Genomic DNA, 27,550 nt, shown 5'->3' on the forward strand with positions numbered 1-27,550 from the left:
CAGAGCGGGGGGGGGGAAGGGGCGGGTGATACACAGAGCGAGGGGGAAGGGGCGGGTGATACACAGAGCGGGGGGGGGGAAGGGGCGGGTGATACACAGAGCGGGGGGGGGGAAGGGGCGGGTGATACACAGAGCTGGGGGGGGGAAGGGCGGGTGATACACAGAGCGGGGGGGGGAAGGGGCGGGTGATACACAGAGCGGGGGGGGGGAAGGGCGGGTGATACACAGAGCGGGGGGGGGGAAGGGCGGGTGATACACAGAGCGGGGGGGGGAAGGGGCGGGTGATACACAGAGCGGGGGGGGGGAAGGGGCGGGTGATACACAGAGCGGGGGGGGGAAGGGGCGGGTGATACACAGAGCGGGGGGGGGGAAGGGGCGGGTGATACACAGAGCGGGGGGGGGAAGGGGCGGGTGATACACAGAGCGGGGGGGGGGAAGGGGCGGGTGATACACAGAGCGAGGGGGAAGGGGCGGGTGATACACAGAGCGGGGGGGGGGAAGGGGCGGGTGATACACAGAGCGGGGGGGGGAAGGGGCGGGTGATACACAGAGCGGGGGGGGGAGGGGCGGGTGATACACAGGGCTGGGGGGGGAAGGGCGGGTGATACACAGAGCGGGGGGGGGAAGGGGCGGGTGATACACAGAGCGGGGGGGAAGGGGCGGGTGATACACAGAGCGGGGGGGGGGAAGGGGCGGGTGATACACAGAGCGAGGGGGAAGGGGCGGGTGATACACAGAGCGGGGGGGGGAAGGGGCGGGTGATACACAGAGCGGGGGGGGGGAAGGGGCGGGTGATACACAGAGCGGGGGGGGAAGGGGCGGGTGATATACAGAGCGGGGGGGGAGAAGGGAAAGAGTGTTCACTCTGCCTGAGGGGATCGTCTGCTGGATATTTGTAGGGAAATTGTGGAGGGAGACAGAGAGGCAGACAGACACAGAGACAGAGAGGGAGAGAGGGGACCAGAGAAAGAGGGACAGAGAGATGAACACTGACTGTTAGCGTTAGCTCTGAACTGTACTCTGTCCAGTCGGCCCCCAGTGCAGTTGGACAGAGCGCGAGTGTTGATTGGTGTATTGAGGGAGGTGGTTGTGAACATCCTCCAACACATTTCCAAGGAAAATCATCTCAATGACTCACTCGAAAAATCCTTAAAAGCACTGAGGATCCCGGAATTCCAATTCTGTTTTTGGTGCAGGCGATTCCACAGACCTGGGCCCATAATCCAGGCCGACACTCCCAGTGCCAGTACTGAGGGAGTGCTGCACTGTCGGAGGTGCCGTCTCTCGGATGAGACGTTAGTCTGAGGAGACTCTCGATGATCCATTTACTGAATGACTGTCAGTGCTGCTCACAAGCTGTGATCGCCTGTTCTAAAACTCCAGCACCATCTGGTGGGCAAAGTAGTCTGCAGCAGCTAGCGGGACAGCGCGCCGTCTGGCGCCGGTCTGCAGCGGCGAGCGGGACAGCGCGCCGTCTGGCGCCGGTCTGCAGCGGCGAGCGGGACAGCGCGCCGTCTGGCGCCGGTCTGCAGCAGCGAGCCGTCTGGCGCCGGTCTGCAGCAGCGAGCGGGACAGCGCGCCGTCTGGCGCCGGTCTGCAGCGGCGAGCGGGACAGCGCGCCGGTCTGCAGCGGCGAGCGGGACGGCGCGCCGTCTGGCGCCGGTCTGCAGCGGCGAGCGGGACAGCGCGCCGTCTGGCGCCGGTCTGCAGCGGCGAGCGGGACAGCGCGCCGTCTGGCGCCAGCCTCCAGGATCATTAAATCTTTTACAGGTCCGATCCACAGATAGAATTAGTTTACAAAACAAACGAAACTGCAGTTAGCTCCTTGATTCCCAGCCTGTACTGATCTCGAGTCAGGACAGCGGCTCGGGAACTCAAACTGACCGGGGGCCGGGGGGTCAGGTTCCCGTTCCTGCACCGACTCCTGATACCGGGGCTTAAAGGGTTAAAATACAGGTTGCAGAGACGAGGCTTGTATTCCCTCGAGTCTAGAAGATTAAGGGGTGATCTAATCGAGGGGTTTAAAGGATTTGACAGGGTCGATAGAGAGAAACTATTTCCTCTGGTGGGGTGGGGGGAGTCCAGAACAAGGGGGCCTAACCTTAAAATTAGAGCCAGGCCGTTCAGGGGTGATGTCAGGAAGCGTTTCTTCACACAAAGGGGAGTGGGAATCTGGAACTCTCTCCCCCAAAAAGCTGTCGAGGCTGGGGGTCGATTGGAGCTTCCAAAACTGAGATCGATCGATTTTCCTTGGGTGAGGGTATCGTGGGATATGGAGATCAGCCATGATCTAATTGAATGGCGGAACAGGCCCGAGGGGCTGAATGGCCTCCTCCTGTTCCAGCTGGAAAGTGCGCGGCGTGTGGTTACGGGATGATGGACCCAACAGTTGAACAGCCAGTGGGGGGGGGGGGGGGGGGGGGGGGGAACACTCGCTGGTTGGGTTCACGTGTATCTTTGGGGCACTATATATCTTTGGAGGCCGCACCCCATCAGGACAGTAACACCGCCCGCCACTCTCACACAACTTGGAGCAGCTCGGTAACATCTCACTGCTTCCTCAGAGAGGTGCAGGAGCCTTCAGCGGGGAGCGGAACTGTCCAAAGAGTCAGCCATGGCTCACACTCTCTCTGTCTCTCTCTCCACTCTGAGTCAGGAGGTCCCACTCCAGAGCCCCATAATCCAGGCCGACACTCCCGGCGCCGGTGCTGAGGGAGTGCCGCACTGTCGGAGGTGCCCGTCTTTCGGATGAGACGTTAAACCGAGGGCCCCGTCTGCCCCTCTCAGGCGGATGTGAACGATCCCACGGCCGCTATTGGAAGAAGAGCGGGGGGGGGGAGTTCTCCCCGGTGTCCTGGGGCCAATGTTTATCCCTCAACCAACGTCACTTAAAAAAAACACAGATCAACTGATCATGGTTCTTACTGCGGTGGGATCCTGCTGTGTAAAACATGACGCTCCGTTTGGCTACTTAACAGTCGCTGCTATTGAAAGTAATTCATTGCAAGTGAAACACTTTGAGAGATGCATAAGGCGATATAAAAACATGAGGCTTTTGTTACATTTGGCAGTGTGAGGTGCATTAGGGTTCGGGTCAGGCGGCTGATAAGGCAGCCCCGTAACCCTCAATGTGAACTGCGCTGCACTCCGAGCAACCGATGGGCCTTTGCTTGCTCCCTCGTTGGCGCATCCCACGAGGCCCCGGCACCATGGCAACAAGAAACCCCCCTCCCCCACACTCGGGACCCCAACGCTCGATAAACCTGCAGCCAACGGTGCCAAGGGTGGGGGGCTTTGTCACAACGGAAACAGATAATGGGGAGCCCCCAACGTCCCTCCACATCTGAGTTGGGGGGAATCCCCAATCTCTCCGAGTTGCACCGTTAGGAAGGGACGTGCCACCCACGATGTTTGTGCCACGTGTCCTGTGCCAGTCTCACCGCGGACAAACTATCCAGGATCTGACAGCTGGTGCCCGGGAGGAGTAGTGGGGGGGGGGCCCCGGTCTATTTAACCATTGCACTGTGTTAGGAGGGGGCGGTGGAGGGGTCAGTCAGCACAGGGAGCAGCAAGGTTACTGGTCTGGAAGGCAACTGGGAAAAACGTTAACCACCTGTTCAGGCACCTGGCGAGCTCAGCGGGGTAAATCTTCCAGCGCCCGTGTCCCGGGTGTCTGACCCGCTGGTGCCCATGGGCTGTTCTCCTGGACCTGGCGCTCGATTCAGACGGCCCCCCGAGTTAACAGTCACTGGAAAGAGGGAAACAAAGAGTCGAGTGACACGAGCTGCGTTTATACCCACCCTCTCCTCTGTGAGTGGGTGGGTGGGTGGGGCACAAGGTTTAGTGACTGGTGAGCAGGTAGGGTCGGGGTGTCACACGCACAGGGTGGCAATGGGACACACCGGTCTAATAAAATCGCCCTGGGACAGATACAGAGTAAAGCTCCCTCTACACTGTCCCATCAAACACTCCCAGGGCAGGTACAGGATTAGATACAGAGTAAAGCTCCCTCTACACTGTCCCATCAAACACTCCCAGGGCAGGTACAGGGTTAGATACAGAGTAAAGCTCCCTCTACACTGTCCCATCAAACACTCCCAGGGCAGGTACAGGGTTAGATACAGAGTAAAGCTCCCTCTACACTGTCCCATCAAACACTCCCAGGGCAGGTACAGGGTGAGATACAGAGTAAAGCTCCCTCTACACTGTCCCATCAAACACTCCCAGGGCAGGTACAGGGTTAGATACAGAGTAAAGCTCCCTCTACACTGTCCCATCAAACACTCCCAGGGCAGGTACAGCACGGGTTAGATACAGAGTAAAGCTCCCTCGACACTGTCCCATCAAACACTCCCAGGGCAGGGACAGGGTTAGATACAGAGTAAAGCTCCCTCTACACTGTCCCCATCAAACACTCCCAGGGCAGGTACAGGGTTAGATACAGAGTAAAGCTCCCTCTACACTGTCCCATCAAACACTCCCAGGGCAGGTACAGCACGGGTTAGATACAGAGTAAAGCTCCCTCTACACTGTCCCATCAAACACTCCCAGGGCAGGGACAGGGTTAGATACAGAGTAAAGCTCCCTCTACACTGTCCCATCAAACACTCCCAGGGCAGGTACAGCACGGGTTAGATACAGAGTAAAGCTCCCTCTACACTGTCCCATCAAACACTCCCAGGGCAGGGACAGGGTTAGATACAGAGTAAAGCTCCCTCTACACTGTCCCATCAAACACTCCCAGGGCAGGGACAGGGTTAGATACAGAGTAAAGCTCCCTCTACACTGTCCCATCAAACACTCCCAGGGCAGGTACAGGGTTAGATACAGAGTAAAGCTCCCTCTACACTGTCCCATCAAACACTCCCAGGGCAGGGACAGGGTTAGATACAGAGTAAAGCTCCCTCTACACTGTCCCATCAAACACTCCCAGAACAGGTACAGGGTTAGATACAGAGTAAAGCTCCCTCTACACTGTCCCATCAAACACTCCCAGGGCAGGTACAGGGTTAGATACAGAGTAAAGCTCCCTCTACACTGTCCCATCAAACACTCCCAGGGCAGGTACAGGGTTAGATACAGAGTAAAGCTCCCTCTACACTGTCCCATCAAACACTCCCAGGGCAGGTACAGGGTTAGATACAGAGTAAAGCTCCCTCTACACTGTCCCATCAAACACTCCCAGGGCAGGTACAGGGTTAGATACAGAGTAAAGCTCCCTCTACACTATCCCATCAAACACTTCCAGGGCAGGTACAGGGTTAGATACAGAGTAAAGCTCCCTCTACACTGTCCCATCAAACACTCCCAGGGCAGGTACAGGGTTAGATACAGAGTAAAGCTCCCTCTACACTGTCCCATCAAACACTCCCAGGGCAGGTACAGGGTTAGATACAGAGTAAAGCTCCCTCTACACTGTCCCATCAAACACTCCCAGGGCAGGTACAGGGTTAGATACAGAGTAAAGCTCCCTCTGCACTGTTCCATCAAACACTCCCAGGGCAGGTACAGCACGGGTTAGATACAGAGTAAAGCTCCCTCTACACTGTCCCATCAAACACTCCCAGGGCAGGTACAGCACGGGTTAGATACAGAGTAAAGCTCCCTCTACACCGTCCCATCAAACACTCCCAGGGCAGGTACAGGGTTAGATACAGAGTAAAGCTCCCTCTACACTATATCCCACTCCAGCCATCCTGTGGCCTCTCTGATTTTGAGTGCCATTTTAGTGTAAATTAATGCAGTGTTAGGGCCACACTCCCACTAGGATTGGTCTGAGGCCCCCCTCAATCTAATTTATTGAAGGATGCTGAAGGTTTTTAGGGGAGGAGCTTGCACCTGTCAGTCTGGGCAGGATTCAATCCCAGATCCCAGAGGTGAAAGGTCAGAGCTGTACCTGACCCTTCCCCTTCCTCTGCCCGAGGCCGCTGGGTGACGATCATCAACTCTGACCTGGTGGGTCACTGACCAATCGGTGTTAAGCTCTTTCCCCCGCTGCCCCTCCGCGTGGCGACACTTACCGAGGAGGGAGTCCCATCCGTCACCGCCGAATCCTTGAGGTGGAGAGTGAAAATGGCTTCCGCGTGTTTCAGGTACTCTGCCGTCTTCTTCTTGACGGCGTCTCGCCGCTCTGCACTCAGCTCACCTGTCAACACAAGGCAGGTATGGGTCAGCGAGGCCCTTCTGCCCGTTTGATCCTGGAATGCCAACCCTGCCCTCCTTCCCCGCCCCCCCCCCGGCCCGGTACAGCCGTTCCTACAAACGGGGACTGAATTACGTTGGTCTCCCCCACTGCACTTACTGATCCTTAATTACCCTCTGCCCTAAACTTGCCCTTTGTACCCTGTGCCCTCCTGCCCAGGGGTACCAACTATAGTAAGCTTTTAAAATATACACCCAGCTATTAGCACTCATTCTGCAATGGCTACGAGGCTTCGAATGCTACAGACAACTAATGGGCCCTCGTGCGTGGCATGTCTGAAGTGTAATAAACAACCCAGGGCATTAATGGGCACGCATAACAAATAGCAACAGCCAACACACAGAACATGATGACATCTGCGACCCACATTTGCCTGAGGTAATTAAACTGAGAAAAACTAGGACATTGCTTTTCTTGATACATGTTAATGACTTGGTCTTGGGTGTACAGGGCACTGTTTCAAAACTTGCAGATGACACAAAACTTGGCAGTGTAGTGAACAGCGAGGAGGATAGACTTCAAGAGGATATAGACAGGCTGGTGGCATGGGCGGACACGTGGCAGATGAAATTTAACGCAGAGAAATGCAAAGTGATACATTTCAGTAGGAAGAACGAAAGGCAATATAAACTAGAGGGAACAATTCGAAGAGGGGTACAGGAACAGAGAGATCTGGGGGTATATGTGCATAAATCGTTGAAGGTGGCAGGGCAGGTTGAGAAAGCAGTTTAAAAAGCATACCGGGATTCTGGGCTTTATAAATAGAGGCATAGAGTACAAAAGCAAGGAAGTCATGATGAACCTTTATAAAACACTGGTTCGGCCACAACTGGAGTATTGTGTCCAGTTCTGGGCACCGCACTTTAGGAAAGATGTGAAGGCCTTAGAGAGGGCGCAGAAGAGATTTACTGGAATGGTTCCAGGGATGAGGGACTTTAGTTACGTGGATAGACGGGAGAAGCTGGAGTTGTTCTCCTTGGAGCAGAAAGGGTCTGGACAGAGAGTAGATAGAGAGAAACTGTTCCCATTGGCAGAAGGGTCAAGGACCAGAGGGCATAGATTTAAGGTGATTGGCAAAAGAACCAAAGGTGACATGAGGAGAAACTTTTTTTTTTACACAGCGAGTGGTTGGGATCTGGAATGCACTGCCCGAGGGGGTGGTGGAGGCAGATTCAATCATGGCCTTCAAAAGGGAACTGGATAAATATTTGAAAGGAAAAAATTCGCAGGGCGGGGGAGTGGGACTAGCTGGATTGCTCTTGCATAGAGCCGGCACGGACTCGATGGGCCGAACGGCCTCCTTCCATGCTGTAACCTTTCTATGATTCTATGATATCCTGGCGCTCCCGGGAAACTTCACTCTAGTCTCACTGAGGCTGGTGTAAGCGGTCAGGACGATGAGCTTGCGACCTCCCGATGGAGTCTTTTGCACGTGAGTTACAATCGAGACTGATCTCCGATGCACCGTATGTAAGGGGTTGTGTTTTATTGCACAGGAAGCCAGAGTCGGAGGAGGTGGGACTTGGGGGCGGGAGGGTCGACAAACGAAGAGGGAGATTTTGGATTCGACCCGCGGGAAGACTGGGAGGTTGGCGAGGACGGGGACGGGGACTGAGCTGGGACTTAGTGTGGGGCAGGATACGGGCAGCGGAGTTTTTCTTTTGCACGAGTTGGAAGCGTGCGTAAGGGCGGCCGGTGAGAAGGGCATTGGGCAAAATCAAGCGTGGAACCAGCAAGAGCGCGGGGAGGGCTTTCAGAGGCCGGGGGAGGGACTGAGATGGGCGAAAACCGCAATACCGCTGTGCTGTGATCTCGGTGACGGATGGAGCGTAGGGCTCGAGACTTGGTTTGGGATCGAACAGGGCGCCAAGACGGCACGCACCAACCTGGTTCAGCCACGGCGAGCCGCCCAGGAAAGGCCTGGAGTCGGTGGCCTGGGTCCAGAACTCCACTGGGGACCACTCCAGCTCATCCAGGACTTGATGTCCTGGGGCTGAGAGTGCTGGGGTGGAGCTGGACACACGGCAGCTTGCAATTGGAAACCCGCTGCGTGCTCACTGATATCAACACCGAGGGGCCTAGCAAGAGGAGGAGAAGGATTGGGGTCTGGGACGGAATCGCGGTGGGACGGAGGGGAGTAGCTGTTGCAGTGGGTGTATTGGCCACCTTGGGATAAGGAGACGGGGACCCAGAGGTGGAGAGGACGGAGCCGGCAACTGAGTCAGAGGTATGGAGAGGTCAAGAGAAGGAAACACGCCAGAGTTACCAAGGATGGTGTTGACGAGGGCAGCGACAGTGCTGGGGGCGAGACGCGCGATGGACCGGAGGGATTCGAACAAGGGAACTCAGAGAAAGGTGACGTGTTCAAGGGCCTTTGGGAGGTTGGACGTCACTCTCCTGGCCGGCCTCCCTCCGTAAACTTGAGTTCATCCAAAACTCTGCTGCCCCGTATCCTAACTCGCACCAAGTCGCTGACCTACACTGGCTTCTGGTCGAGCAACGCCTCGATTTTAAAATTCTCATCCTCGTGTTCAAATCCCTCCCTCGCCTCAACCCCCCCCCCCTCCCTATCTCTGTAACTTCTACAACCCTCCGAGATCTCTGCGCTCCTCCAATTCCGGCCTCTTGCCCATCCCCGATTTTAATCGCTCCACCATTGGCGGCCGTGCCTGGGCCCTAAGCTCTGGAATTCCCTCCCTAAACCTCTCCCCCTCTCTCTTTCCTCCTCTAAGACGCTCCTTAAAACCTTCCTCTCTGACCAAGCTTTTGGTCGCCTGTCCTAATGTCTCCTTCTTTGGCTTGGTGTCAAATTACCGTCCAATTACGGTCCTGGGAAGGGCCTCTATAGCAGGGACAGAATGCTCTTCGCAGAGACCTCTGGAGCACCCACTCAATAACCTCTCCTACTTTGACCGAGCTCTCCTTGTGACTCTCCTGTTTCCTTTCCTTTAGTCACTTAGTAATCCACGTCCATGTCTTACCCTCGATACCCAATGCGTTCGTTTATAAAAGAGTCTCTCAGGAGGTGTCACCAAAGGCCTTTTGCAAATCCCGTTACTTGGTTTCCCCCACTGTCACCTTGGAATATTAATTCCTCAAAAACAAACCTATGGGGTTATTTTCATACAGGCACCGTTCCATTTTGCTGCCGATTATTGAGGTCAGGCTAATGGGTCGGTAGTATCTGGGTACGACTCTGTCTCTTTTCTTCAATATGGTGGCTACACTTGCCCGTTTTCCGTTTGTCAGACCATCTCCTGACTCTGTCTCCTTCAAAATGATCACAGTGCGTCATCAAATATCCTCCCTTGTCTCTCTCTAAGTACCCTGGGGGTACAGTTCATCCGTCCCAGAGGATTTACTGGCTTTCTGCCTGACGAGACTGCCTAGAACGTGTTTCACTGGTGTCAAAGTGTTGAAACACACACGATGCTGAATAAAATTCTGCCTGTGCTCTCCCTTGCAAAAAAAATCTCCAAGTAGTAATCAGTTAACATACTGACCACATCCTCATCTTCAACTCCATAGGAGTCCCTGAGGGTTTTAACTCCCTTTACCGACTCCCCTCTTGCTGGTGTAGATGAAAACATAAAATTACAAAGCGATATTGATAGATTAGGTGAATGGGCAAAACTGTGGCAAATGGAATTCAATGCAGACAAATGTGAGGTCATCCACTTTGGATCAAAAAAGGATAGAACAGGGTACTTTCTAAATGGTAAAAAGTTAAAAACTGTGGATGTCCAAAGGGACTTAGGGGTTCAGGTCCATAGATCATTGAAGCGTCATGAACAGGTGCAGATAATAATCAAGAAGGCTAATGGAATGCTGGCCTTTATATCTAGAGGACTAGAGTACAAGGGGGCAGAAGTTATGCTGCAGCTATACAAAACCCTGGTTAGACCGCACCTGGAGTACTGTGAGCAGTTCTGGGCACCGCACCTTCAGAAGGACATATTGGCCTTGGAGGGAGTGCAGCGTAGGTTTACTAGAATGATACCTGGACTTCAAGGGTTAAGTTACGAGGAGAGATTACACAAATTGGGGTTGTATTCTCTAGAGTTTAGAAGGTTAAGGGGTGATCTGATCGAAGTTCATAAGATATTAAGGGGAACGGATAGGGCGGATAGAGAGAAACTATTTCCGCTGGTTGGGGATTCTAGGAGTAGGGGGCACAGTCTAAAAATTAGAGCCAGACCTTTCAGGAGCGAGATTAGAAAACATTTCTACACACAAAGGGTGGTAGAAGTTTGGAACTCTCTTCCGCAAACGGCAATTGATACCAGCTCAATTGCTAAATTTAAATTTGAGATAGATAGCTTTTTGGCAACCAAAGGTATTAAGGGATATGGGCCAAAGGCAGGTATATGGAGTTAGATCACAGATCAGCCGTGATCTTATCAAATGGCGGAGCAGGCACGAGGGGCTGAATGGCCGACTCCTGTTCCTATGGTGTAATCTTGTTCTATATCTAATGCCACGTCCTTCCCAGCTTCCCCCTCATCACTCCCAATCCCTTTTATAAACCAGTTTGTACAGTCGCCATCTTCTACTTGGCCCAGTAGTCACGTCCTCTCATCCTTCAAGAACAGCAGACCTCTGGATAAGGCTGCCGGCTCGCGCGGTGGATTCCTTCAGGCGAGAGCTGGACCTGTTTCTGGCCGGGGCGGAGATCGCCTCTTACAAAAGGCGCAGAATTAACCGGGTCAGGGCGATGGCCTGGACTAGTTTCGATCGCCAGTGTGCGGGGGTCGGAGAGGAGTTTCCCACATTCTTCGGCCCCAAATTGGACTGGGTTTTTTTTTTGGAATCTGGTTTCTCGCCTCTCCCCGGAGATCACGCGATTTCGGGTGGGATGGGGAGTGGGATACACGAGGTGTCTCAATTGTGCGGGATGGGCCAGGGGGTCTTTTCCTGTCCGCCACTGTCCGTACGTTCCCCTTAAAAAAGGTTTTTTGGCAAAGTAACCATCTTCCCATTGGAATCGCACGCCCAACCTACCTTGTACTCCTTTCAGCAGGATGTCCACCCCGTTCCGGTAGCAATCGAATGCCAGCGCGTACTCCTGGGTCACTTCATGCTCCAGCGCCTCCTTGATGCACTCGGCTGCCGTGCTGAGGTAGTCGGCACCGGTTAACCCTTCGGCCGCTGGCCCCGCGGGCGTCTCATCCTCTGGCGACATCCTCAGATGCGACAGCCTGCGCTCCAGGTCCTCGGGGGGGTGCCCCTGCTCCTCGGCGAGGAGGAGCCCGCTCTGGGAGACCGTCAGCGCCTGCAGGTTGCTCTCGTGGCTCGGGTCGGGCGGAGGCTCTGCAACGAGGGAACGACAACGGCTTTCCCCTCAAAGGTCGACAGATTAAATTTGGAAACGGGAACAATACGGATCTTAGGATTTGATTTAGTGGGGGGGTGGAGGGGGAAGAGAAGAGGGAAGATTAGCCTCCAACATTTTCGCCTTAAGTCATATGTTAAGCAGGAGCTGGACTGGAGCAGTCGCAGTAACTCCGAGGCTCCGAGAGCAGAGGCTGGGTATCCTGTGACGAGTATCTCACCTCCCGACGCCTCAAAGCTTCTTCATCATCTACAAGGCTCAAGTCAGGAGTGTGTTGGAGCACTCGCCACTCCGCTGGATGAGTACGGCCGCAACAACACTCAGGAGGGGTGATCTCATTGAAACGTATAAGATTCTGAGAGGGCTTGACAGGGTAGATGCTGAGAGGCTGTTTCCCCCTGGCTGGAGAGTCTAGAACTAGGGGGCAGAGTCTCAGGATAAGGGGTCGGCCATTCAGGACTGAGATGAGGAGGAATTTCTTCACTCAGAGGGTTGTGAATCTTTGGAATTCTCTACCCCAGAGGGCTGTGGATGCTCAGTCGTTGAGTATATTCAAGGCTGAGATTGATAGTTTTTTAGGAATCAAGGGATATGGGGATCGGGCGGGAAAGTGGAGTTGAGGTCGAAGATCAGCCATGATCTGATTGAATGGCGGAGCGGGCTCGAGGGGCCGAATGGCCTCCTCCTGCTCCTATTTCTTATGTTCTTGTGAAATTCGACACCATCCAGGAATGAGCAGTTTGCTTGATCTGGGGACCCAGTACCCACTCCCTCCACCAATGCAGCCCTGGGATGCAGTGTGTAGTCTACAGGATGCACTGCAGCAACTCGCCAAGCTTACTCCGAAAGCACCTCTCAGCAGCCCCCCCGCCCCAAACCTCTAACACCGTGAAGGACAAGAAAAGCAACATCTCGGGAACGCCATCACCCCCAAGTCTAAGTCACTGCCATTCTTCATCATCACAGGCTCAATATCCTGGAACTCCCGAACTAACCCCATACTGGGAGCACAAGGGACACTGGTACGGGAAATGGAAGTATTACTACTGCAGTGTAGAGGGAGCTTTACTCTGTATCTAACCCTGTACCTGCCCTGGGAGTGTTTGATGGGACTGTGTAGAGGGAGCTTTACTCTGTATCTAACCCTGGACCTGCCCTGGGAGTGTTTGATGGGACAGTGTAGAGGGAGCTTTACTCTGTATCTAACCCTGTACCTGCCCTGGGAGTGTTTGATGGGACAGTGTAGAGGGAGCTTTACTCTGTATCTAACCCGTGCTGGACCTGCCCTGGGAGTGTTTGATGGGACAGTGTAGAGGGAGCTTTACTCTGTATCTAACCCTGTACCTGCCCTGGGAGTGTTTGATGGGACAGTGTAGAGGGAGCTTTACTCTGTATCTAACCCTGGACCTGCCCTGGGAGTGTTTGATGGGACAGTGTAGAGGGAGCTTTACTCTGTATCTAACCCTGTACCTGCCCTGGGAGTGTTTGATGGGACAGTGTAGAGGGAGCTTTACTCTGTATCTAACCGTGCTGTACCTGCCCTGGGAGTGTTTGATGGGACAGTGTAGAGGGAGCTTTACTCTGTATCTAACCCTGTACCTGCCCTGGGAGTGTTTGATGGGACAGTGTAGAGGGAGCTTTACTCTGTATCTAACTCATGCTGTACCTGCCCTGTGAACGTGCTCTTGTGCCCAGTGCTGAAATTTGTCCTTAATTTGAGGACTGACGCAAGTCTCTTCTGAATCCCAGTTTAGGTTCGATCCCTGCTCCGTCCCACAGCGTTCCTGGCCGAGGGGGCTGTCGGTTGGACACGGGCATCCTCCTGGGCTCTCGGACGATCCATTTGCTCTGGGGAGCGCTAGTGTTACTCGGCAGGCCCATCGGGCTCGGAGCGCACTGACCTACCTTCCTTGGCACATGGATCGAACAATGCCAGCTCGTTCTCAGACAGAGGAGATCGGGTCTGCAGCCTGTGCTCGTCATTCTCCTCCTCAGTTCCAGAGTCGAACGGGGAGCATGTCTCGTCCACTTCCTTCTGGCCGGCATCCAGTTCATCTGCAATAAGACGAGATGGACATTGTGGAAACCCATCAAAGTGTTCCGACAGGTAAAGGACGTTACTTGAAGGCAGAGCACTGGGAGACCTGGGCTCCAGACACAGCCAGTCCAACAGAACACCACTTTAGAAAGTGGGTTAAACCCCATCAAGAGCTCCCCCAGTGGCTCAGTGGCCAACTGCAATGTATAGACCAGAAGGTCTAAGACAATGGCTTCGGTCTTCCCAATATTTAATCGTTCCCAATATTTCTGCTCATCCAGTGCTGGATGTCGGACAAGCAGTGTGACAAATCAGAGGCAATGGAGGGGTCGAGAGAGGCGGTGGTGAGGTAGAGCTGGGTGTCGTCAGCATACACGTGGAACCTGACATTATGTTTTCGGATGATGTTGCCGAGGGACAGCATGTAGATGCAGTTATACAGGGCCTTGGTGAGACCACACCTGGAGTATTGTGTGCAGTTCTGGTCTCCTTACCTCAGAAAGGACATACTTGCCAGAGAGGGAGTGTAGCGAAGGTTCACCAGACTGATTCCTGGGATGGCAGGACTGTCGTATGAGAGAGTGGGTCGACTCGGCCTGTATTCACTAGAATTTAGAAGAATTAGAGGAGATCTCATTGAAACGTATAGGACTAGACAAACTGGATGCAGGGAGGATGTTTTCCCCTGGCTGGGGGGGGTCCAGAACGAGGGGTCACAGTCTCAGGATACGGGGTAGGACATTTAGGACTGAGATGAGGAGAAATTTCTTCACTCAGAGGGTGGTGAACCTGTGGAATTCTCTACCACAGAAGGCTGTGGAGGCCAAGTCACTGAATATATTTAAGAAGGAGCTGGATAGATTTCTAGACACAAAAGGTATCAAGGGGAATGGGGAGAGAGCGGGAAAATGGTATTGAGATAGAGGATCAGCCATGATCATATTGAATGGCGGAGCAGGCTCCAAGGGCCGAATGGCCTACTCCTGCTTCTATTTTCTATGGAATAGGAGGGGGCCAAAGGTAGATCCTCGGGGGACTCCAGAGGTAACGGTGCGGGAGCGGGAAGAGAAGCCACTGCAACGCTAGAACGACAGTCTCCACCTCCCAATCATACCCCCCTCGATCTCAATTACCCCATCTCTCTCACTCACCTCCTCTGTGCTCATCTCTCTCCCCCTCCCACCTCTCGTTTGTGCTGATTTCCGAAATTATTTGAAAAAGAGCAGAGAGGAACGTTGGCGCTGCTGAAAAAGATAACGCTGACTGAAGGGCACTGACGCATCCCGGGAAAGTGGGTGCACTGCACGTCCTCACAAAACCCCTGACCTCCACCACCTGGACGGTCAAGGGCCCAGACTCTCGGCTGTGGGCGGGAATCCCGGACTCCCGGTAAAAAGGCTGAAGCATTCGAGTGAAAACTTCCACGGAGGCTTCAGGTGAAGCAAGGCAAAGGAAAACTCTTCGTCTCCGTCCGCCCTCCTTCTCCCCCACCCCAAACTGATAAACCGGTGTTCCTCCATCTTGAACATTGCTCGGAGGGGAAAGCTTAGAGAGGATTGTGGAAACCCAGTGGCAAAATCAGAGGGACGTAGTTTACGTAGGTAAACCCCATTATAATCGTGGGCACTGGAATTAACAATGGGATCGGTGACACGAAAAATGACAGGAACGTGACGACAGGAAGTGCCCAGAGGCAGTTTTTTAATGTATGATGTAGAGATTATAGATTGATGCAGCAAACTTCGTTTGGTGGGGGGAGGGGTGTTTGTCCGTAGTCATGGCAGCGATGGACAGTCAATGGCCAAGGGTGCTCTCACTTAAAGGGTTAAAAATTTCGCTAATCAATGATCGATAATGGGCAATTAATCACTGGAAAATATCAACAGAGTACTTTTAAAGGGGGGTGTTTGAGTGTGTGAGGCACGGGAGGGGTAAGAGAGCAGTTACAATACAGGGCACGCCCCGCGCCCCAATCCCAGTCACACCCCACCCCCCACTTCCCAACCCCCTTCCTCCATCGCAAACCCTATCCCTCTGCTCCCCCATCGCCCCACGCCCCCCACAACCCCCAGCTCCAATACCCCAACCCCCTTGCACCCCCAATCCCAGTCACACTCCACCTCCCCATCCCCTTCCCCCCCGGCCTCACATCCCCATCCCCAATAACCCCGCCCTCATCCCCTTGCACCTCCAATCCCGCACCCTCCCCGATCCCCCCTTCCCCCTCGCCCCCCCCCCCCACCCCCCCAAATCCCAGTGAAACGCTGCAACACAAAATCCATTCACAAGACACTGGAACGTGACACGGTCATGAAACGAGCGTTACCCTGAGCCCCGTGTGTCGGTCGAGGCGGGGTCTGCGGAGGGGCGTCAGCCACCTCTCCTCTGTCCATCTCCAGCTCTCCCCAGGGCGGGGGCTCCGCCCGCCCGCTGGGCTCCAGCGGTGCTGGCAACAGCCCCGGCCACGATCCTGGCGCGTTGCCGTCTCCTGACGGCAGGGGGATTAAAGGGGCCGGCAGGATTGAGCCATCCTGTGGGGCCGCGAGTTCCAGCGGCCTCACAACCTCTCCATCCTGGAGAAAAAGGAGAGAACAACAATTAATTCCCACCTTTCCTTTCGGGGATCGTCAGCCGTGTCTCAGTGGGTATCTCTCTCTCTCTCGCCCCCGAGTCAGGAGGTCGTGGGTTCGAGCCCCCACTCCAGAGACTGGAGCCCATGACCCAGGCCGACACGCCCAGTGCCATTACCGAGGGAGTGCTGCGCTGTCGGAGGTGCCGTCTTTCGGGTGAGACGTTAAACCGAGGCCCCGTCAGCCCCTCTCAGGTGGATGTAAAAGATCCCACGGCCACTATTGGAAGAAGAGCAGGGGGGGGAGTTCTCCCCGGTGTCCTGGTTAATATTCATCCCTCAACCAACATCACTAAAAAAAAAAGAGATGACCTGGTCTTTATCTCATTGCTGTTTGTGGGATCTTGCTGTGTGCAAATTGGCTGCCGAGTTTCCTACATTACAACAGTGACTGTACTTCATTGGCTGTAAAGCGCTTTGGGACGTCCTGAGGTCATGAAAGGCGCTATATAAATGCAAGTCTGTCTTTCTTTTTCAAATCTGTGGGACTCCTCCCCCTGCTCAGCTCTCCCTTCCTCTTGCAAGCTACAAGTCTGGTGTTGCTTCACCAATGCTCTTTGACTTAAATAGGAATTGCTGGATGAAAAAAGACCAATGTCCATCTAGTTCACCTTCCACCAGCCTGGTAGTGGCATGATACGATAGTGGAGGTATGACTAATCAAGGCAATCAATCTCTCTCAATGAGTCTACAACAGACCCAGAGGTGAGGTGAGGAAAACCCCCAGTGGTGGAGAGCGTAGGGAACCAAAGTCACCTGTTCCTCCCAAGCCTGTTACACTTACGAACAGCAGGAGGCCATTCAGCCCCTCGAGCCTGTTCCGCCATTCGATGAGATCATGGCTGATCTGTATCCGACCCGCCTTGGTTACACTCATCCGCTTCTGGGCTATAACCTGACTGTGTGTGGGGTGGTGGGGGGCCCGGGAATCGGGCTGGGCCAGCCGAGTGCATCACACGTTCCTGAGACAGGAGGCCCAGCAAGCTAACCGGTCCAGTGTATTCACACGCTGCTGAGGGAGCTCCCTCTATCAGACCCAAGGGAAAAACACAGACCCGGCAGCGTTAAGTTCAGCTCTCCCGTCAAACGCCAAAGGCCAGGGAGACCCCCCGGTAGCGTAAACTCCCCCTCCTCCTCCTCCTCCTCCTCCCGGTGATCCCCGGCCTCTGAACTCTCTCACAGTCAGGAAGCTCCTGGGTCCGGCCCAGCTGATGTCAGCTGGGGGCAGTCAGGGCGTTGTAATTTGCCACAGCGACGATGTGTGCGCTCCAGAACGCAGAGTGCGGATTAAATCTGGCGGGCATGGCGATGACCCCCTTGGTTGAATAACTTGCCACTCACGCACGTAGCGCGGTTACTTGGGAGGGTGGGGGGGGAGTGCCGGGAGACGACCGACACCAGTGGGACCGTATCCCAGCGAGCAGCGGACGCCCACCTTGAAGAAGTCTTTCAGCTGGGGGCTGTTGTACAAGGCAGGGATGTCGACCGTGAATCGCAGCATCTCCTCCGCGCATCGGCGCCGCTCTTCGATGACGGGCTCGTCGAAGCGCCCTGGAACGCAGAGCAGAAATGGTTTACAGTTAACGCCGGATCTGCCGCACGCCAGACACCAGTCCAGGCACAGCCCACTCTCAGAGCCACACCGCTCTGTGTTTAACTATACGAAAGGATTCAATAGGGTGGATAGAGAGAAACTATTTCCTCTGGTGGGGCGTCCGGAACAAGGGGGGCATAACCTTAAAATTAGAGCTAGGCCGTTCAGGGGTGATGTCAGGAAGCGTTTCTTCACACAAAGGGGAGTGGGAATCTGGAACTCTCTCCCCCAAAAACACTGTTGAGGCTGGGGGGGGTCAATTGAAAATTTCAAAACTGAGATTGATCGATTTTTGTTGGGTGAGGGGATTAAGGGTTACAGGACCAAGGGGGGTAGATGGAGTTAAGATACAGATCAGCCATGATCTAATTGAATGGCAGAACAGGCTCGAGCAGCCTAGGAGGACGACATTCGGCCATCGTGTCTGTATTGGCTCCTTGCTGGATCAATCCCAAACTAATCCCACTGCCCCGTTGTCTCCCCATAGCCCTGTATCAATCCCAAACTAATCCCACTGCCCCACTCTCTCCCCATAGCCATGTATCAATCCCAAACTAATCCCACTGCCCCGCTCTCTCCCCATAGCCCTGTATCAATCCCAAACTAATCCCACTGCCCCACTCTCTCCCCATAGGCCTGTATCAATCCCCAAACTAATCCCACTGCCCCACTCTCTCCCCATAGCCATGTATCAATCCCCAAACTAATCCCACTGCCCCGCTCTCTCCCCATAGCCATGTATCAATCCCCAAACTAATCCCACTGCCCCGCTCTCTCCCCATAGCCATGTATCAATCCCAAACTAATCCCACTGCCCCACTCTCTCCCCATAGGCCTGTATCAATCCCCAAACTAATCCCACTGCCCCGCTCTCTCCCCATAGCCCTGTATCAATCCCCAAACTAATCCCACTGCCCCGCTCTCTCCCCATAGCCCTGTATCAATCCCAAACTAATCCCACTGCCCCACTCTCTCCCCATAGCCCTGTATCAATCCCAAACTAATCCCACTGCCCCGCTCTATCCCCATAGCCCTGTATCAATCCCAAACTAATCCCACTGCCCCGCTCTCTCCCCATAGCCCTGTATCAATCCTAAACTAATCCCACTGGCCCACTCCCTCCCCATAGCCCTGTATCAATCCCAAACTAATCCCACTGCCCCGCTCTCTCCCCATAGCCCTGTATCAATCCCAAACTAATCCCACTGCCCCGCTCTCTTCCCATAGCCCTGTATCAGTCCCAAACTAATCCCACTGCCCCGCTCTCTCCCCATAGCCCTGTATCAATCCCAAACTAATCCCACTGCCCCGCTCTCTCCCCATAGCCCTGTATCAATCCCAAACTAATCCCACTGCCCCGCTCTCTCCCCATAGCCCTGTATCAATCCCAAACTAATCCCACTGCCCCGCTCTCTCCCCATAGCCCTGTATCAATCCCAAACTAATCCCACTGCCCCGCTCTCTCCCCATAGCCCTGTATCAATCCTAAACTAATCCCACTGCCCCACTCTCTCCCCATAGCCCTGTATCAATCCCAAACTAATCCCACTGCCCCGCTCTCTCCCCATAGCCCTGTATCTTCTCTTGCTTCAAAAACGTATCCAATTTTCTCTTAAAAGATGCAATGCTCTCTCTGCCTTAACCACTCCACGTGGTAAATCAGAGCACACTCCAACATTCCTCGGTGCAAAGAGATTTCTAACCTCCTCACTCACAGTGAGAATTTTAAATTGATGAATCCTCGTCACTCGCTCCCCAAGAGCAGGAAACAGTCTTTCCCCATTCACCTTTACAACTTTACAAACTTCCATTAAATCTCCTCTGAGCCTTCTCTGCCCCAGTGGAAACTGTCCCAGTATCTCACATCACGACTATAGTTAAAACTCGAGTTTGCTGGAGGATCCTGGCCCACGAGCGAAGAGGTGGCAGACATTAGAGTACGGGACAGCTCTGTGAACTGGGCTCTCTCGTGCTAGCCAATGCGCACAGCAAGATCCCACAAACGGCAATGAGATAACAACCAGATAATCAGTTTCAGGGGTTGGTTGAGGGATCAATATTGGCCCAGGACACTGGGGAGAACTCCCCTGCTCCTCCGGAGAGTCTAGAACTAGGGGGCATGGTTGCAGGATAAGGGGTCGGCCATTTAAGACCGAGATGAGGAGGAGGATTGTGAATCTCTGGAATTCCCGACCCACGAGGGCTATCAATGCTGAGTCGTTGAGTATATTCAAGGCTGAGATCGATAGATTTCTGGACTCTAGGGGAATCAAGGGATCGGGCGGGAAAGTGGAGTTGAGGTTGAAGATCAGCCATGATCTGATTGAATGGCGGAGCAGGCTCGAGGGGCCGAATGGCCTCTCCCGCTCCTATTTCTTATGTTCTAATCTTCCAATAGTGGCCGCGGGATCTTTTACATCCATCCGAGAGGGGCAGACGGGGCCTCGGTTTAACGTCTCATCCGAAAGACGGCACCTCAGACAGCGCAGCACTCCCTCAGTACCGGCACTGGGAGTGTGGGCCTGAAGTCTCTGGGGTGGGGGCTGACAAGGAACAGTGCTGATAGAAAACCAGCAGCCAGGCAACCTGCCCCTTTCCAGGGAAAACGGATCATGGCAACTGAAGAACTTTGGATATCCAGAGAGGGAGAACTTAAAAGGCTAATGGGGTCTTACCAAAGACCTGAGCCTTTGGGAAGGCTGGGAACTCTTCCGACTTCCTGAATAAGTTCCTGTGGATGTAGGAAAGCTCGCCGTGAAGCTTCTTGAAGTCACTGTAGCGTTTGAACACCGTTACCTGCAAGGGGGAGGGGGGGGGAAAAGTTACACTGTACAAGAAGGACCACGGACAAATCCCACTCATCTGGGGGCAAGTAACATTCGCGCCAGACAAGTGCCAGGCAATGACCATCTCCAACAAGAGAGAGTCTAACCACCTCCCGTTGACATTCAACGGCATTACCATCGCCGAATCCCCCACCATCAACATCCTGGGGGTCACCATTGACCAGAAACTTAACTGGACCAGCCATATAAATACTGTGGCGACAAGAGCAGGTCAGAGGCTGGGTATTCTGCGGCGAGTGACTCACCTCCTGACACCCCAAAGCCTTTCCACCATCTACAAGGCACAAGTCAAGAGTGTGATGGAATACTCTCCACTTGCCTGGATGAGTGCAGCTCCAACAACACTCAAGAAGCTCGACACCATCCAGGACAAAGCAGCCCGCATGATTGTCACCTCATCCACCATCCTAAACATTCACTCCCTTCACCACCGGCGCACTGTGGCTGCAGTGTGTACCATCCACAGGATGCACTGCAGCAACGCGCCAAGGCTTCTTCGACAGCACCTCCCAAACCCGCGACCTCTACCACCTAGAAGGACAAGGGCAGCAGGTACATGGGAACATCACCTGCACGTTCCCCTCCAAGTCACACACCATCCCGACTTGGAAATATATCGCCGTTCCTTCATCGTCGCTGGGTCAAAATCCTGGAACTCCCTTCCTAACAGCACCGTGGGAGAACCTTCACCACACGGACTGCAGCGGTTCAAGAAGGCGGCTCACCACCACTTTCTCAAGGGGCAATTAGGGATGGGCAATAAATGCCGGCCTCGCCAGCGACGCCCACATCCCATGAACAAATTTAAAAAATCACTAAAAGGGTTAAATTACGAGGCCAGGTTGCAGAGACGAGGCTTGTATTCCCTCGAGTATAGAAGATTAAGGGGTGATCTAATTGAGGTGTTTAAGATGATTAAAGGATTTGATAGCGTAGATAGAGAGAAACTATTTTCTCAGGTTGGGGGAGTCCAGAACAAGCGGGCATAACCTTAAAATTAGAGCCAGGTCGTTCAGGGGTGATGTCAGGAAGCACTTCTTCACACAAAGGGGAGTGGGAATCTGGAACAGTCTCCCCCAAAATGCTGTGGATGCTGGGGGTCAATTAGAGGTTTGAGAGACTGAGATCGATAGATTTTTATTAGGTAAGGGGATCAAGGGATTATGGAGTTGAGGTACAGATCAGCCATGATCTTACTGAATGGCAGAGCAGGCTTGAGGGGCTGAATGGCCTCATGTTCCTCACACCTCAGGCCCGTATAATCCTCCACCCTTACATAGAAAACTTAAACCTTCACAATTGTTTTCTTTTACCTCTTTGACATCTTCAGTCTTCTTCTTTGAAACAATCTAGAATTGAAAATAAAAACAACATGCACACATCACAGACGGGCAGTGTAGGAGTAAATACTGTTCCCTCGTGTTTTCTGAACTCTCAGTAAATTCTGGCACAGTTATAAAATGCGTTTCTCGGCACACATCTCCCTTACTGAGTTTTCTTTTTGCCTTTTAAGAGTCAATTTCTGTGCACCAATGATGAACCGAGAGAACAGCGATCATCCATTCCCTCCAGGATTAAGGGGACCTCGTGGGTCACGGGATTATGCAATGTGGAGGGTTTTTTTAACGAAACTTGACTTATTTTGCGTTGGCCACCTGGACCGGTAGGGTCCAGGCCAGCGCTGGTCTCAGTTGGCTGGATACGCTGGGCTCCTCGCTCCTGGGTTAGGGAAGGAGAGCGGTCAGAATTCCTGGTTCTGATCACCATCTTGTGACTCCTGCTGGGAAATGTGTGTATGTTGTGGGGACTGGGTGTCAGATAAGGTCAGTCTTGAACCCCCTGCCCACACTCGCTGCCTGGGTTCATACCTGGGCGACGTACAGGTGGCACAGTCAGCCCAGGAGGGTCAGCATCTGCGGGGTCAGGCAGGAAGGGTGGAGGTTGGGGGAGATGGGGATGGGGAGGGGAAAGAGGGGAGGGGGGAGGGGAAAGAGGGGAGGGGGGAGGGGAAAGAGGGGAGGGGGGAGGGGAAAGAGGGGAGGGGGGAGGGGGTCAGAGGTTGGGGGGGGGGTAAAGGCAGGGGGAGAGGGGTCAGAGGTTAGGGGGGTAAAGGCAGGGGGAGAAGGGTCAGAGGTTAGGGGGGTAAAGGCAGGGGGAGAAGGGTCAGAGGTTAGGGGGGTAAAGGCAGGGGAGAAGGGTCAGAGGTTAGGGGGGTAAAGGCAGGGGGAGAAGGGTCAGAGGTTAGGGGGGTAAAGGCAGGGGGAGAAGGGTCAGAGGTTAGGGGGGGTAAAGGCAGGGGAGAGGGGTCAGAGGTTGGGGGGGGTAAAGGCAGGGGGAGAGGGGTCAGAGGTTGGGGGGTAAAGGCAGGGGGAGAGGGGTCAGAGGTTGGGGGGGTAAAGGCAGGGGGAGAGGGTCAGAGGTTAGGGGGGGTAAAGGCAGGGGAGAGGGGTCAGAGGTTGGGGGGGTAAAGGCAGGGGAGGGGGATCAGAGGTTAGGGGTTAAAGGCAGGGGAGGGGTCAGAGGTTAGGGGGTGAAGGCAGGGGGAGGGGGGTCAGAGGTTATGGGGTAAAGGCAGGGGGAGGGTCAGAGGTTAGGGGGTAAAGGCAGGGGGGAGGGGTCAGAGGTTAGGGGGGTAAAGGCAGGGGAGGGGTCAGAGGTTAGGGGGTAAAGGCAGGGGGGAGGGGTCAGAGGTTAGGGGGGTAAAGGCAGGGGAGGGTCAGAGGTTAGGGGTAAAGGCAGGGGGAGAGGGGTCAGAGGTTAGGGGGTAAAGGCAGGGAGAGGGGTTAGAGGGTAAAGGCGGTGGGAGAGGTCAAAGGTGGGGGTAAAGGCGGGGCAGGGAGGGAGTGGGAGGGGCCAAGGCCCCTGACACTGCCCAGTTTTGAGGCGGTGCTGCTGTGATCCCCGGGCCCGCTCCCTCCTTCTCCCCCCGGCCCTTACCGCGCCGTGACCCGTACTCGGTGAAGCCCTGCGGGTGCTGCCGCGGCTCCGTCACCAATACTCGCGCTCCTCCGGCCTGCCCCTGTGCGAGGCCATCCTCACGGCAAGTCAACGCGCAGGCGCGGCGCCTGCCCACCGCGACTCAACGCGCAGGCGCAACAACGGCCCCACCCCCTCCATGGCAATAAATTCGTAGGCGCGGCGTTGGCCCGCCCACGGCAACGAAAGCGCATGCGCGGGGCCAGCCCCACCAGCGGCAACGAACGCGCAGGCGCGGGGCCAGCCCCGCCCACTGCAACCAAGACAGACCCTCAGCAGTGATATAGAGGATGGGGCTGAAGGTTTTTTTCAGTGTTGTGTTAGTGAGGCAGTATTGCTGCTCCCCTCACTCACCACAACTACTTTATTTGGATTGTCAGCTTGCAGAGCATGTTGAAATTTGTCGCCCCTACTGCTTACCCAACTTCCTTTTATATCCGGGCCTTTGAGGTGACAAAAACCACCTCTCGGTGCTTCACAATAAGCAAGAAAATAACCGCTGATCCAAAGATGGAGATATTAGGAGGGGTGACCTAAAACCTTGGTCAAAGAGCTTAAAAAGGTGAAAGGCACGGTCGCTAATGGCCGGGGGTGGGGGTTAATGCATAGAGGCCAAAGTTAGAAGAATGGAGAGTTTTTTTTGGGGGGGGGGTTGGGAGGTTGTAGGGCTGGCGGTTACAGAGATAGGGAGAGGTGAGGCCATGAAAGATTTAAATACAAGATGTAATTTTATGGGGGAACCGGGTGCCAAGGTAGGTCAGCGAGGACAGGGATGATAGTTGGGTGAGCATTGTCACAGGCAGCAGAGTTTTGGATGAGCTGAAGCTTACTGAGGATGGAGAATGGGAGTTGAGCAAGAGAGCAAATGTGGAGGTGGCAAAAGCATGGATGAGGGTTTCAGCAGCAGGCGGGGCGGAGACGGCGGTGTTGGTGTTGGAGGGAGGATATGGGGTCGGAAGCTCAGCTCGGAGTCCAATAGGACACCGAGTCTGCAAAGAGTCTGGTTCAGCCTCAGACAGTGGCCAAGGAAGGGGGTGGAATCAGTGACAAGGGTACAGAATTTGTGGCGGGGGCTGAAGAAGATGGCTTTGGTCTTCTGAATGTTCAGCTGGTGGAAATTGCAGCTGAGTCAAGGATATGGAACAAGTGATCTGGTAATGTAGACGAGTCAAGACTGGTGGTGGAGAGGTAGAACTGGACATCATCAATCTGGAAACTGACCCTATGTCTGGAAATGAGGTCGCCAAGAGGTAGCATGTAGATGAGGAACAGGAGGGAGCAAAGGATAGAACCAATCAGTAGTCGCATAATCAACAAGGTGCGACAAAGGGTTACAGGAATTAAGTGTGAAACAAGCAGAAAGTGCACACCATACAAAAGAATTTTAATATATTGTTGATACCAGTAAATATCCCATGGCATTGCTCGAGGGGAGTCCTCCGACCCCCTTATTCCTGGTCTCTGTTGATGTGTCTCTTTTGCGCGATGGCTATATTTCCTCACGTCTGTGTGTCTCGCTCTCCCGATCCTTCTCCCTTTTGGAGGTTGATTGTCTATCTTGCACTTGATATTTGGTCAGCCAACCGAATGAATCTTCGCCGGGGAAGGACTGAGGAAATATCCTGGGGGTCACCATTGACCAGAAACTTAACTGGACCAGCCACATAAATACTGTGGCTACAAAGAGCAGGTCAGAGGCTGGGTATTCTGCGGCGAGTGACTCACCTCCTGACTCCCAAAGCCTTTCCACCATCTACAAGGCACAAGTCAGGAGTGTGATGGAATACTCTCCACTTGCCTGGATGAGTGCAGCTCTAACAACACTCAAGAAGCTCGACACCATCCAGGACAAAGCAGCCCGCTTGATTGGCACCCATCCACCACCCTAAACGTTCACTCCCTTCACCACTGGCGCACCGTGGCTGCAGTGTGTACCATCCACTGGATGCACTGCAGCAACTCGCCAAGGCTTCTTCGACAGCACCTCCCAAACCCGCGACCTCTACCACTTAGAAGGACAAGAGCAGCAGGCACATGGGAACAACACCACCTGCACGTTCCCCTCCAAGTCACACACCAGCCCGACATGGAAATATATCGGCCGTTCCTTCATCGTCACTGGTCAAAATCCTGGAAGTCCCTTCCTGACAGCGCTGTGGGAGAACCTTCACCACACGGACTGCAGCGGTTCAAGAAGGCGGCTCACCACCACCTTCTCAAAGGCAATTAAGTATGGGTAATAAATGCCGGCCTCGCCAGCGACGCCCACATCCCATGAACGAATAAAAAAATGATACAGGTTTTCAGAATACTGAGAGGCATAGATTTGGCTACATCTAGAATTAGACTTTAGTGCAGTGAAATAGCCCAAGTTTTTCTCATTCATTCTGGGGATGTGGGCAGATTCACCAGAATGTTACTGGGGCTTAGAGGGTTAATTTATGAGGACAGGTGCGTAAACTTGGCTTGTATTTACTTGAGTTTAGGAGATTGAGGGATGATCCTGATCGAGGAGTTTAAAATGTTAAAACAATTCGATAAGGTAGATATGGAGAAACGATTTCCTCTGGTGGGGGAAATCCAGCACAATCTTAAAATTAGAGCTGGGCCATTTAGGAGGGAAATCAGGAAGCACTTTTTCACACAAAGGGGAGTGGACATCTGGAACTCTCTTCTCAAAAGGCTGTGCATGCTAGGACAATTAGAGCATTCAAGGCTGATGGATTTTTGTTGGGTGAGTGTATCAAGAGATATGGAGCAAAGGCGGGTAAATGGAGTTGAGGTGCAGATCAGCCATGATCTAATTGAATGGCGGAGCAGGCTCGAGGGGCTGAATGGCCTCCTCCTATTCTTATATTCACACCCATCGGGTAACCAGACCGGGTAAGTACGGCAAGTTTCCTTCCCTAGCACATTTCACAACCTCAGGATGTCCCAAAGCGTGTCACAGCCAATGGAGTACATTTTGAAGTGTAGTCACTGTTGTAATGTAGGAAATGCAGCAGCCAATTTGCCCACAGCAAGCTCCCACAAACAGCAATGTGATAATGACCAGATCATCTGTTTTAGTGATATTGGTTGAGGATAAATATTGGCCCAGGACACTGGGAGAACTCCCCTGCTCTTCTTCAAAATAGTGCCATGGGATCTTTTACGTCCACCTGAGAAGGCAGATAGGGCCTCGGTTTAACGTCTCATCCAAAAAAAACGGCACCTCCGACAGGGCAGCATTCCCTCAGTACTGCAATGGGAATATTGGCCTAGATACGGGCTCAAGTCTCTGCAGCGGGGCTCAAACCCATGAGTTTCTGACTCAGAGGCACGAGAGAGAGAGATACCCACTGAGCCATGGCTGACACCTAAGAATGTAAATGGAGTGAGATTCAGTGCTGGATAGGGTGCAGACAGCAGTGTTCTGGGTGAATTGGAGGTTGTGTTGGGGGTAACTCCGAAGGCTGGTCATTGGGACAGATCAAGCTGCGAGGCGTGGGTGAGGGTTGCAGTGCCAGTGGGGGCGAGGGAGGGATGGAGGCGGGCTACGTAGGCGGGTGGAAGCCAGCATTCTTGACGACAGAAAGGATGTGGGGCTAACAGGACACTGGGGTCGTGTACCATCAGCTCAGGCTCAGCGAACAGTCAGGATCGGGGAAACGAGGCCCAGAGATTCTGCCGGGACCTGACAGGATGAATTCAGTGCCTCCGATGTTAAACTAGAGAGAGTGCACAATACAGGATGATTCAATACAGAGATGTCGCTTTAATTTTTTTTTTAATTTTACGTTCTACGTTGCAAAATAATTTAAACAAGAATGAAACAGCGTTACGTACACGGCCTGGTAACACGCGTGGCGTTAGCGGTGAGCTTCACCGGCTGGCCAGGGGCTCCCAACACAACTCGCCTGGTAAGGCCACCCTTGCGCCACACGGCGCCAT

The 27,550-nt window shown here is 53.9% G+C and overlaps 1 protein-coding gene across 1 annotated transcript; it reads right to left on the reverse strand.

The window, feature by feature from the left end:
• Window positions 1–600: 600 nt before the first annotated feature.
• On the reverse strand, window positions 601–27,550 carry snx15 (sorting nexin 15). The gene is made up of 10 exons (XM_067975524.1): window positions 27,517–27,550; window positions 23,578–23,675; window positions 21,955–21,990; window positions 20,471–20,591; window positions 17,637–17,752; window positions 15,899–16,145; window positions 13,440–13,589; window positions 11,204–11,512; window positions 6,021–6,145; window positions 601–3,748 (listed from the first exon to the last, which is right to left on the reverse strand). Exons 1-10 carry the CDS (start codon window positions 27,548–27,550, stop codon window positions 3,746–3,748), a joined length of 1,239 nt encoding a protein of 412 aa, XP_067831625.1. The 3' UTR covers window positions 601–3,745.

The sequence above is a fragment of the Heptranchias perlo genome, chromosome 43 (genome assembly GCF_035084215.1).
Source record: "Heptranchias perlo isolate sHepPer1 chromosome 43, sHepPer1.hap1, whole genome shotgun sequence".
Lineage (NCBI taxonomy): Eukaryota > Metazoa > Chordata > Chondrichthyes > Hexanchiformes > Hexanchidae > Heptranchias > Heptranchias perlo.

Bases quoted from the DNA above. Each gene is read 5' to 3' on its own strand.
- snx15 (XM_067975524.1), bottom strand. From the start codon at position 27,550: ATGGCGCCGTGTGGCGCAAGGGTGGCCTTACCAG. The intron at 23,676-27,516 runs GCGAGTTGTGTT...ACTTGCCGTGAG, and splicing joins CGCAAGGGTGGCCTTACCAG to GATGGCCTCGCACAGGGGCA. The intron at 11,513-13,439 runs GTAGGTCAGTGC...CCCTCGTTGCAG, and splicing joins CGATCCATGTGCCAAGGAAG to AGCCTCCGCCCGACCCGAGC.